General features: G+C 48.6%; 1 protein-coding gene across 1 annotated transcript; it reads left to right on the top strand.

The window, feature by feature from the left end:
• Nucleotides 1-698: 698 nt before the first annotated feature.
• Nucleotides 699-10750, top strand: TYMS (thymidylate synthetase). The gene is made up of 7 exons (XM_064170501.1): nt 699-1067; nt 1728-1801; nt 2871-3045; nt 5384-5485; nt 6321-6496; nt 7610-7681; nt 10192-10750. Exons 1-7 carry the CDS (start codon nt 722-724, stop codon nt 10327-10329), a joined length of 1083 nt encoding a protein of 360 aa, XP_064026571.1. The 5' UTR covers nt 699-721; the 3' UTR covers nt 10330-10750.
• The last annotated feature ends 957 nt before the right edge of the window (nt 10751-11707 follow it).

The raw sequence follows: 11707 nt of genomic DNA, 5'->3' as shown, positions 1-11707 counted from the left end.
CTATACATGCAAGTCAGTACATACATTTATGCAAGGCATAATCAGTGGGAAGGAGATGTTCTCCTGCCTGTTAAGGGAAGACTGTGTTTTCTAATTCACTGTCCTCTGTTCCATTCAAACTGCCATTACAAATGCCTGTTTTACAGGCTCCTGCTCATCGTGAGGGTTAGCAAACTGACCTGCAGCCACACCTGCTGCCACGGAAGCGAACTTCATCCGAGAGGCAGCGGCTCACAAATTGCTTGGCTTCCGAGACACATTAAGAGAGGCTCGGGTCGTGCCAGCCACCAGTGAGAGCACAGCCAGCAGTCGCTGGGAGGACACCGAGCTGCGGGACGCAAGGCTCCCAAGTCTCCGCTGGAGCACAGCCCTCGCTGAGGTGACGCAAAGAACTGTTTGGGGGACGATCCCCGTGCAGCGCCAGAGGAGGCGGCTCTGGAGGGTGTCTAGCGTGAGGCAGGGAAGCTGCCATGGGCAGCAGAAGAGCGGGCAAGGTCAGCCCGCTCCGTCGCGGCCCTCCGCCTCTCCCATGTCCCGCTGACCCCGATAATTGCCCTCTTGCCACTGTCGTACTTAGGGCCCCCACAAGCTAAGGCGATTCTAGCCCCGGTGAAGCTACGGAAGCTACTCCGGAGGAAGCGGAGTACCGCGCAGCTGCACAGGAGCAGCCGCCGCGCCTGCGGCTCCTGTGTGAAGGAAGGGCGGGAGGAGGGGAGGGTGGATGAGGGAGGCAGGAGGCGGAGGCGCCGGCGCCCTGCTTGCCCGCCCTCGGCGCCGCTTGGCGGGAAAGACAGCTCCGGGCAGCGGCGCTGCCGGTGCAGGGAGACACGCGGGCACTGGGGCCCGGCCTGCGCCGCCGGTCGCGGCTCCGGCGTCTGATCGCCTCCCGCCCGACATGCCTGCCGACAGGGAGCTGCCGAGCGCGGTGGACGCTGGCCTGGAGCCTGGCGAGTCGCAGTACCTCCGGCAGGTCCAGCACATCCTGCAACACGGCCAGCGCAAGGAGGATCGCACCGGCACCGGTACCATCTCCGTCTTCGGCATGCAGGCACGGTACAGCTTAAGAGGTCGGCAGCACTGCGACCCGCGGCCCCACTGCCCTACGCTCCCCTTGGCCCAGCCATTCCCTGCACCACGGGGGGTGTCTCACTCGCAGCGGCTGAGATCGAGGCCTGGCGCCGCCCAGGCACCGGGAACCGGTGCGGAGGCTTTTGGAGCCGTCCCAGTACTCCGCTTCGCCCTCTCCTTAACTCCGTTCCTTCGCTCCCTCGGCCCAACGGCCAGGCCTGGCCCAGCCCCATAGCCGTTACCCGATTAAACAAACCAAACAACCCCCCCCCCCCCCAAAACAAACAAAGGATTAGATCTTGATATAGCCTGTCCCGGACCTTCCTACCGTTTAAACATAGTAGGAGGGGTGGCTGTGTAATAAATTTGTCTCTAGACTCTCCTTTCTGTTGCCAGTGCCTGTACACACATTTTGTGCTGCACTGCAGTGTCCTCACGGTGGAGTCCATTCAGGTCCCTCAGGTAGTTCATCTTCCCCCACTGTCCAGGAAAATAGAGGTCAGGTTCCTGACGACCTTGACCGGAATGTGATGATGACACCCCCTAAGTCCTGTCAGTGCCCAGTGACTGCTTAACCCTCTATTGACTGCTTAACCCTCTGTGTGGCAAAATGCTGACCAGCTGCTGGCCACCCCTGACACTCTGAAACTCTTTTTCAGATCAGTTTCCACTGCTAACAACAAAGAGAGTGTTCTGGAAAGGAGTGCTGGAGGAGCTGCTGTGGTTCATCAAGGTTCAGTGTTGGGGTGTCGCAGGGTAGTGTGCCTGCGTGAGCTGGTGTGGTCAGTGTATGTGTGGAGACTGCAGGTGATTCCGTTGGACAGAAGAGGTGCAACCATGTCATATTTTAGCTGCAGATGTTGCAAGGCCATTATCTTCAAGGTGTTCTTTGCATTTTAGTGGGCAATGGCATTGGTACCAGTCAGAAGAGTTTTTCTTCTCTTTTTTTGAAGGGAAATAGTCTGAAACAGTGAGGGCTTTTCCCAGTTTGACGGTGCTCCACAGTTCTAAAGCCTAGAACAGTCTTTTGTTAGTGTTTGAATGAGAAACAATAATATGAAGTGGGTTGTAGGCAATTTAATTATCTGCTTTTTAATATTGAGATAGCTTATTTCAAACCGATACAAGCAGTGTGAATCCATAGGTGCAGTGAGACTGATGTAAACACGAGGGAGTTTTAGTAGCAGCACCCTGAGAGCTAATAGAACTAATAGCTGTAGTGTATGAAAATGGAACTGTAGGTAATGATGCAAAAGTTGTGACATTGTGCAAGTATGAGAAGGTCTGCCTGACCTTTTGCTAGATAGCAGGACTGAAACACACATTCATTTCTGTAAGTAACCTTTTCCCAAGTATAAAAGGCTAGCTTCTTCCCAAAACAGAACACTTATGTGTTGGACTTTTGAGCACACTCATCTGGACATGTGGCAGAGTTCAGTGAGATTGATAATTTTTTTAAGAGGATTTTTAACAGCTTAAGCTCACTATAGGTAGCTTGGCAAAAAATAAAGCCTTGGCCATAAGTCTTTTGTTTGTCTATTTTTATCCATCTGTAAAGTAAAATCCTGTTTGTCTGGAAGTGTGTGTATGATGTGATACACCGCACATGGCCTTGAGGACTTAGTTTGTGCATTCACAAGGTTGAAGGAGTCCTGAGTTGAGTGACAGCAGCATGATGAAACTTCAGCGTTCATCCTAGTGTGTTCTCCTTGGCCTGTGGAGAAATACTGCAGGTTGACAAAACTTCAGACTGCTCTGTGCTGGGTGCAGGAGGTAGTCTTGTTGTTGTCTGTGTGTTGTAGGGTTCTACAAATGCTAAAGAGCTCTCTGCAAAAGGTGTGAAGATTTGGGATGCTAATGGATCACGTGAGTTCCTGGATAAGCAGGGTTTCAGCACCAGAGAGGAGGGGGATTTGGGACCAGTTTATGGTTTCCAGTGGAGGCACTTTGGAGCAGAATACAAAGATATGCACACAGGTAATCACATACAAATACAGTCTTAACTGCTTAGTGAGACTTCTGTGACACCTTGCTTCCAGGTGGGAGTCTGCGTGGAGCTGTCAGTGTGAACTGACAGCTACAATAAGTGGTAGCTGAGAGGCTTGAGTTTTACTTTGGGCTAATTATTCTGAAAGATGTAGCTTGGTGTTTGATTTTTTTGTTGTTGTTTATTGTAAGGCATAAAGCATATTCGTGGGTTGCACTGGGTTGGAAGGGGCATCTCGTCCAATCCCCATGAGTGAGCAGGGACATCTCTGACTAGATCAGGCTGCCCAGGACCCCATTGAGTCTGATCTTGAATGTCTCCAGGGATGGCCCTCAACCACAGCCCTGGGCAGCCTGTTCCATTATCTCACCACCCTCATTGTGCACAGCTTCCTTCTGATGTCCAACTTAAATCTACCCTGCTCTAGTTTCAAACCATTGCCCTCATCCTACTCCCACAGTCCTTTTGAAACAGTCCCTCCTCAGCTCTCCTGCAAGTCTCCAGATACTGAATTGTAGCTCTAAGGTCTCCCTGGAGCCCTCTCCAGGCTGAGCAGCCTCAGTTCTCTCAGCCTGTTCCCAAAGGGGAGGTTCTCCAGGCCTCTGACCATCTTTGTGGCTTCCTCTGGACTCCAGCAGGTCTATGTGTCTCTAGTGTTGGATGTCCCAAAGCTGTTGTTTTACTTTAATCTGGAGCTGCTAAGTCACTGGTAGGTGGAAGAGTATTTGCCTGCTGCAGTTCAGGAACATGAGTGACTCCCTTTGATAGCAGTGGAACACAGGCTGCTGTTGCTGAATGCCAGTGCAGGGTCCTGCTTTCCATGATAAAATTGTGTCCAGCAAGAGCTGGTGTTGGTGCACTGCACTGAGTGGAGACTGTGGAAGAAAAAAGTTTGCCTGTTCTGCAGACGGAACAAAGCAGGATGTGTCCATAGCTGGTGGTGCTGTGCACAGAGCAGCTGTACCAAGTCATAGTGTGGGGCAGTAGCTGTTGGTGTTACTTACAGTGGAACTGGTTCATGAAACATGCTCTGCAGTGTCTGGATGGCTCCATTCTAAGTCATTGAAGGAAAGGATATGCAGAACAGAGGACTGCCACAAAAAAAGAGTCAGAAAAAAGGCTGTCTCTGGTTGGTGAGCTTTGTAACCAGGGTGAACATGGTTAGTTACATTTTTATCTCTTGTTTTGTCAGTCACATAAGTCCTGTGTATTAGTATTGGCTTGGTGAGTGCTGGCCTAAAAAGCTGAGAGAGATGATGCAAGCTGTGAGCTGGCGCATGTCAAAACTTAGTGAAGTGTTTCAGCATTCTTGAACTTAAAAGGTCTGAGGTGTAACATGGTCTGGAAAGAACCCCAACAAGGTCCATTCCCATAGCTGTCACTGCCAGTAGGCTTTCTGAAGATGCATCACTAATGGTAGGTCAGTCAGGTTCAGAAGCTAACCACCACTTGACAAGGCTCCTGGCAGCAGCTTTCCCTTGAGGTGCTAATTCTGTATTACTGCACCGTTTGCCAGCTCACGTTTCCTGTAACCACAATTTTTTGTTGCTTTGCTTTGGTGTTGTTGAACAAATGAGTTTAAGCAGCCATGGTGATCTACAGGCATACATCATGGAAGTGAGTGACAGCTGATAGCTCTTGTTCTGGAGTCCATTCTCATGTTAACTTAATTTCCTATGTAACTGGTGTAGAGCCCAAAATCACCCTGCCAGCATCATTGAGAGAAGGGCACTATCTCATGCAATGCATGACCCAAGTTTCTCGAATGCTATGGAAATTTCATTTCCATACAGGACCTTGTGAGTGCCTCTGTCCAGCTGTCAGAAGCTCCCTGTGAGCATGCGGAGTGCTGCCATCCACCTGACTCAGCAGCATCATGCTTGTTCTGCTTCCAACGAGACTATGGCATGAAAGGCATTGTCCCAGTTTAGGGCCATGAACTATCCAGGCCCAGATGACAGAAATGTATTTGTTCCTTTTGAGAGTAAAAGTGAAAATGCTGCACACCTCTTGGTAGTTCCAAGCGAGAGTACTTGTGTGCAGAAGGCAATTGGTTAAATGTATACATTCACAAACTAGGCCGAGTCTATCAGACTAAAGCCTTCTACAATTCTCCACCTCATGCAACCTCAGCAGGCCTGAGAGTAGGCCAAAACTGCCTTCCACACCTCAGGCCTCAAGGCCTCAGCAGGCCTGCTGATGCATCTCAAAATTCCTTGCTACCTTGGACCCATCTCCCCTGCAGAGCCGGAGGAGTGGAGTGAAGGGAGGAGAGAGAGCAACCATGGCTTGAATCTGGCTTAGATCTTATGTGATGTCTTTTTTCAGATTACTCTAACCAAGGAGTTGATCAGTTGCAAAAAGTGATTGAGATGATCAAAACCAATCCAGACGACAGAAGAATCATTATGTGTGCTTGGAATCCCAAAGGTACTGAACACTGGCTTGCAGTGAATGCAGCAGCACTTGATCTTACTGTGTGCTGAACTAGGTTCTGCTCCTGTGCCAGCAGTCAGTTCCATTTGCAGTCCTTGCTTATTCTTTATCAAACTGCCAGAAATGCCCTAACAGGTTTGACTTCAGCAACTGTAGATCTGTGCACAAAAGAATCAGCCAGCATTTGCCAGTCATGCCCCTGAAGGGATGCCACCTGCTGCTGCTGTTTGTAAGCTTAAACATCCTCTTACAGGAGATACCTGGGTTGGTCTCCTTATCAAGCTGTTACTGCAGCGTTTGCACTTCTCACTGTAGATAAACAATCAAAAGGTCTTTTATTTTGTGATTTTTTAAATTGGTCATTACTTGTGAAGGGGACAGAGCAAGATCTCCACCCCAGGGTGCCCAGTTCCACTTGCTCTTCAGGGAATCTTAGGGACATTTAGTTTTCCTTAGGAAAACTGTCTGACTGAGCTGAGTAAAACCTGGCTGCTCTGCAGCAGTGTTGTGTTGATATTTATACTGATTCTGTTGTATATTTTTCTCTATTTAATATGTGTATATAGGATTATAAATCCTGGCCAGCAGCAGGGCACAGATCTGTTCTGTGGAATATCTGATTGATTTTTCTGGTCATACAGCCCAGAAGACAACTTGGCAAGACTCAGACTGGCCAGCAGTTGCTCTTACACGAGACAGGCAGTGCAGCTGGATTTTCACTACTGTGTCTCACTGAATGCCTGCTGATGATTTGCATCTTCTACATGTATAATACATTAGTGCTGTTGTGGTTTTTCTCTCTCTTCTCTTTCCTGTACTGCAATTCTAGATATTGCTCTGATGGCTCTGCCTCCATGCCATGCCCTTTGCCAGTTCTACGTTCTGAATGGTGAATTATCTTGCCAACTCTACCAGAGGTCTGGAGATATGGGATTAGGAGTGCCTTTCAACATTGCCAGCTACTCACTGCTCACGTACATGATTGCCCATGTCACGGGGCTCAAGGTGGGCTCTTCAGTCCTTCATCAAGGGCTAGAACATAAGACAATTCATGTCATGTCCAAGAGGAAACAGAGTGAATATACTGTTGGTACATGTGTGAGAAAGAGCCCTGGTAGAGGAATGTGAGTTGTGGCTGCTTAGGTGTAAGAGTTCTTCAATTCAAACCCAACAGACAGAAGAGTCACCGAGTCTTTTTAACTGAACAGGTCAAGAACTGCCCTGTTCTACTGGTCTGCTTTTTAGAAATCTGGACTCAGCACTTGTCCTTATGTGATAACAACATCACATCACAGTGGTTCAGTGTGGCAGTATGTGTGTTTTTATTTGAAGCCTACAGCAGCTCAGTGCATGTGAAATTCACTCCCTTTGCTTTAGAGCATGTGAGAAATGACACTAGCAACACTTCAGGGCCTGATCCTCCTGCTGCTAGCAACATGAGGGGGAATTTAAAATAGGGGAGCAGGAAAGAATCTGACTTCACAGCAGTTGTAGACATGCTTAAAGCAGCTGTTGCCTCTTGGCCACTTCCTTTCACAGCTTAGGTGAGTTTTAGCACATTTTATCCAGTGGCTCCACTGGTCAGAGGCCAAGAAATGACCCAACAAAATGGAGCTGAGTTACTTAAGATCACTCGAGCTGCTAAGTCACAGAACTTCCAAGCTTGCAGAACCCATCAGGCTACTTGAGAAGTTCTTTGAGGTTCAGCCTGTGACTGACATCTCCACTGCCACAAACTGCACTCTTTGGTAGGGCTAAGACAACCATCTTGAAACCAGCTTTGGCAAATCCTGCTTGCCAGAACTGGAGTGGAGAGACTGGATGTCACTGCCCCATCTGTTTGCAACTTGGTGTGCAGATGAGTAGTGCTCTGTTTCATCTACTGAAGTATTTTCCTGGCAGGATGTCAAAGATTTTTTTTGTAAGCTACTGGAAATTTCATTCTGGGAAACCAGTCTGGGAAGATAACATCCTTGAAGTCTTGCAAGGATGTCACAGTATCCAGTTCAGTACAGAAGCTGCAGTTACACACTAGATATGAGGATAAATACTGTAAGCATTGTAATGTTTTGCTTTCTTGAAACCTGACCCTTTGAAAACCACCTCTGTTCTCCTCAGCCTGGAGAATTCATACACACTCTAGGGGATGCTCACATATATCTGAATCATGTGGAACCTCTCAAAGTTCAGGTAAGAGCATAATTTTTATTCTTACATCCTTTGTCTTCCACAGTGCCTTCCACAAGTTGTTCATACTGATGTAAATACACTTTCGCAAATATTTTTTGGGGGGAGTTTTTTTTTCTACCCTAATAATTGTAGTAGGTTAACCTCTGTTCAGCTTGGGTCACCAGCAAAGATTCAGTACCAAGATGATTGAAATCTGCATGCCTGTACTGTTCTGGAAGCAAGCCAGAAATCTAGAGTCTGTATCCCTACTTCTCATTTCATCATTCCAAAGCCTTAGAAAACCATTCAGATAAACAGAATAAAATGTCCTTGTAGTGCATCAGTAAAGCGTAACTGAACAATTCACAGAGTTAATCAGTTTGTCTGTCTGGCTGAACAAGGCTGTGTATTCTTCAGGAACTAGTTAGTAACTTGTCACCATGTTACTTGTTTAGAATGAACTCCTGAATGTCCTCACCACTCCTGTGGGTCAAAGTCATCCAGAGTTCCTGTGAGAAACTCTAACATGTTTAATGTACATCTGGGTCACAGTCTCAAATTTCGTTTTCTCTGGAAGGATTCTAATCTGTAAATACCAGAATTGCTCTGCAGACTGAAAATGGCTTCAGTGCACTGGGGCAGTGAGAGAATCCACATGAAAATTGTGCTGCTGCCTAAATTCTAAAGTAGATTCCACCCAACTGTATTGTAATTAGTCTGTTTTTTGTTTTATAAATCTTTTGTGGGGGAAGATAAAATTACGCAGTGTAATCTGACTCTAATCTGGGCTGCATTAAAGAATTGAGGGGGGTTAAAGGAACTTCTCTTGCCCCTCTGTTCTGCCCTGGTGAAACCACTTACTGAGGACTGTGACCAGTTCTGGCCTCCACAGTCCAAGAGGGACAGGGATATAGAATCCTAGAATGGTTTAGGTTGGAAGGGATCCAAAAGCTCAGCCAGTTCCAACCCCCTGCCATAGGCAGGGACACATCCCACTAGGACAGGTCGTTCAAGGCCTCATCCAACCTGACCCTTAACACCTCCAGGGAGGGAGCATCCACAGCCTCCCTGGGCAACCTGTGCCAGTGTCTCACCACTCTCACTGCAAACAACTTCCTAACATCCACTTTCAGTCTCCCCTCTGCCAGTTCCAACCCATTTCTCCTCATCCTGTCATTCCCACACCTTGTCAATAGTCCCTCCCCAGCCCTCCTGTTAGCCCCCTTCAGATCCTGGAAGGCCACTGCAAGGTCTCCTCCAAGCCTTCTCTTCTCCAGGCTGCAGAGCCACAACTCTCTTAGCTTGTCCTCATAGCAGAGCTGCTGAAGCCCTCTGAGCATCTTGGTGGCCTCCTCTGGACACACTGCAACCATGTTCTTCTTGTGTTGAGGACTCCAGAACTGCACACAGTACTCCAGGTGGGGTCTTAGGAGAGCAGAGTAGGGGGAAGAATCCCCTCTCTTGCCCTGCTGCCCACACTGCTCTTGCTGCAGCCCAGCACAGGGTTGCTGTCTGGGCTGCACTCACACTTCAGGCTCATGTTGAGCTGTCATCACTCCAGACTCCCAGGTCTTGTTCCTCAGGGCTGCTCTCAGTCATTCCCCACGCGGCCTGGAGCTGTGCTTGAGATTGTTCTGACCTGGGTGCAGGACCTTACACTTGGCCTTGTTGAATGTCATGAGGTTGGCCTGGGCACAGCTCTGCAGCCTGTCCAGGTCCCTCTGGGTGGATCCCTGCCCTCTAGCAAGTTGACCGTACCACACAGCTTGGTGCCTTCTGCACACTTACTGAGGGTGCGCTGATTGCCCTGTCCATGTCACTGACAAAGCTGTTCCACAGCACTGACCTCTGAGGGAGCCACTTGGCACTGGTCTCCAGGCGGGCATTCTGCCCTTGGTCATCACTCTCTATGTGCCACCATTCAGCCAATTCCTTATCCAGCAGTGCTTCACCCATCTAGTCTGTGTGTTTCCAGGTTGGTGACCAGGATGTCATGTGGGACAGAGCCATATACTGGAGAGAGTTCAATGGAAGCTACAAGGATGATGAGGGGACTGGAGTATCTGTGTGATGAGAAAGACTGGGAGACCTGGGGCTGTTTAGCCTGGAGAAGAGCAGCCTAAGAGGGAATCTGATCAGTGGTTACAAATACCTTAAGGGTGGGTGCCAAGGAGAAGGCACCAGGCTCTTTTCAGTGGTGCCCTGCGATAGGACAAGGGGCAATGAATACAAACTGGAACCCAGGAAGTTCCACCTCAACATAAGGAGAAGTTTCTTTGGTGTGAGGGCGATGGAGCCCAGGAGCAGGCTGCCCAGAGAGGTTGTGGCGTCTCCTTCTCTGGAGACTAAAATCTGCCTGGGCGTGTTCCTTTGTGACCTGCCCTGACAAGGGGATTGCACTCAGTGGTCTCCAGAAGTCCCTGCCATCTCCTAGCATTCTGTGATTCTGTGAATCGAGATTAAGATTAATGTAACACAAAATCTCTGCCTTTAGGTATTGGCTTTATTCAATAACCTCACTTTTCTTTCAGCTTCAGAGGGAGCCAAGACCTTTCCCCAAACTCATAATTCTTCGTAAGGTTGAAGACATCAACGACTTTAAGGCAGAAGACTTTCAGATTGAAGATTATAATCCTCATCCACCTATTAAAATGGAGATGGCTGTTTAATGCTATAAACCAGCGTCTCTTAATACAGAAATGTGCCCAAGCAGCCTAGCTTTCTCTGTACCTGTCGGGCCCTGCAGTAGATCCACACATTATTATTGCCAAAAACCAGATGCCAGTGAACCAGCACTGCCTTCAGCACTAAACTCTAGTACAGAACAATGGTTATTTATTGCTGCTGCACTATCCAGAGGCTAACCCAGTTTGAAGGCGTTAGTGAGACAGTTTACCACATGTTGTGTCAGTTCCCGGCAGCCACTTCTGTTACCATTCAGTTACTATGTGTGAGTAGTACTTGCCTAGTTACTGTATTTAGTACTGAAAGTAAGAACTTCTGTGTGTGCTAGAGGATTCTTTCAGGGCTGGAGAAGTTTTTGCATGTTTAAAGTGTATCTGTTTAATAAAGTTTGTGAAAAAAAAGTAATCTGGAAGTAATGGTGCAAATTTAATTTTGGCATGTTTGTTCCTAGGTAGTTAATAGGAGGTAAAAGTTAGAAAACAAAGGTAAATCTGTTCCACCTTAGAGTCTTGGAGGGTAAGATCCAGCAGGGAAAAACAAACTTCCCATGGTCTTCATAGAGGAACCAGCAGCTCCAACAGGTGAGAGTGAACCAGCAGAATAACCTGTCTGTGACAGGTGACAGTGACCTAGCTGGGTTACCTGTCTGTAAGAGGTAAGAGGGAGCCAGCAGGGTTACCTGCCATCTCAACAGAAAGATCCAACACCCGACAATCTGGAACTGAAAAGCAGCATCCAGAACAGGGAGCCTCTCAGATTTCAACCTGAACTTCAATCCCCAGGACACTGCTGCAGCCTGTGCCCTCGTTCGGAAGCTGGCAGGGCAGCACCCTGAAATTGTGTAATTGCAGCAAAGGTTCACCCTAATGCAGGAGGACAGACCTCACCCTCATCCTCACTGCACTTGTCAGGTGTCTCAGACAGCAGGGTCTGTAGTGCTGTGCCATGTGCTCAGGCACATCTGAAGTTCCCTGGTTATGACCTGTGACACAGAAGAAAAAGCCATCTGTGCAGGCGGTCAAGGTCCCGCTGCAGAGCCCTTCTGCCCTCCAACCCAGCCACATCTGCCCCAGCTTAGTGTCATCTGCAAACTTGCTGATGACTGACTCCATGCCCTCATCCAGGTCATCTATGAAGATGTTAAAGAGGATGGGGCCCAGCACTGATCCCTGAGGGACACCACTAGTGACAGCTGCCAGCTGGATGTGGCACCATTCACCACCACTCTCTGGGCTTGTCCTTCCAGCCAGTTCCTAACCCAGCACAGAGTTTTGCCACCCAAGCCGTGGGCTGACAGCTTAGCCAGCAGTTTGCTGTGGGGGACAGTGTCAAAGGCCTTGCTGAAGTCCAGACAGAGCACAT

Source organism: Pogoniulus pusillus, chromosome 34, assembly GCF_015220805.1.
Source record: "Pogoniulus pusillus isolate bPogPus1 chromosome 34, bPogPus1.pri, whole genome shotgun sequence".
Taxonomy (NCBI): domain Eukaryota; kingdom Metazoa; phylum Chordata; class Aves; order Piciformes; family Lybiidae; genus Pogoniulus; species Pogoniulus pusillus.
The sequence above is the reverse complement of the archived record's forward strand: the minus strand, read 5'-3'. Positions and strand labels throughout refer to the sequence as shown.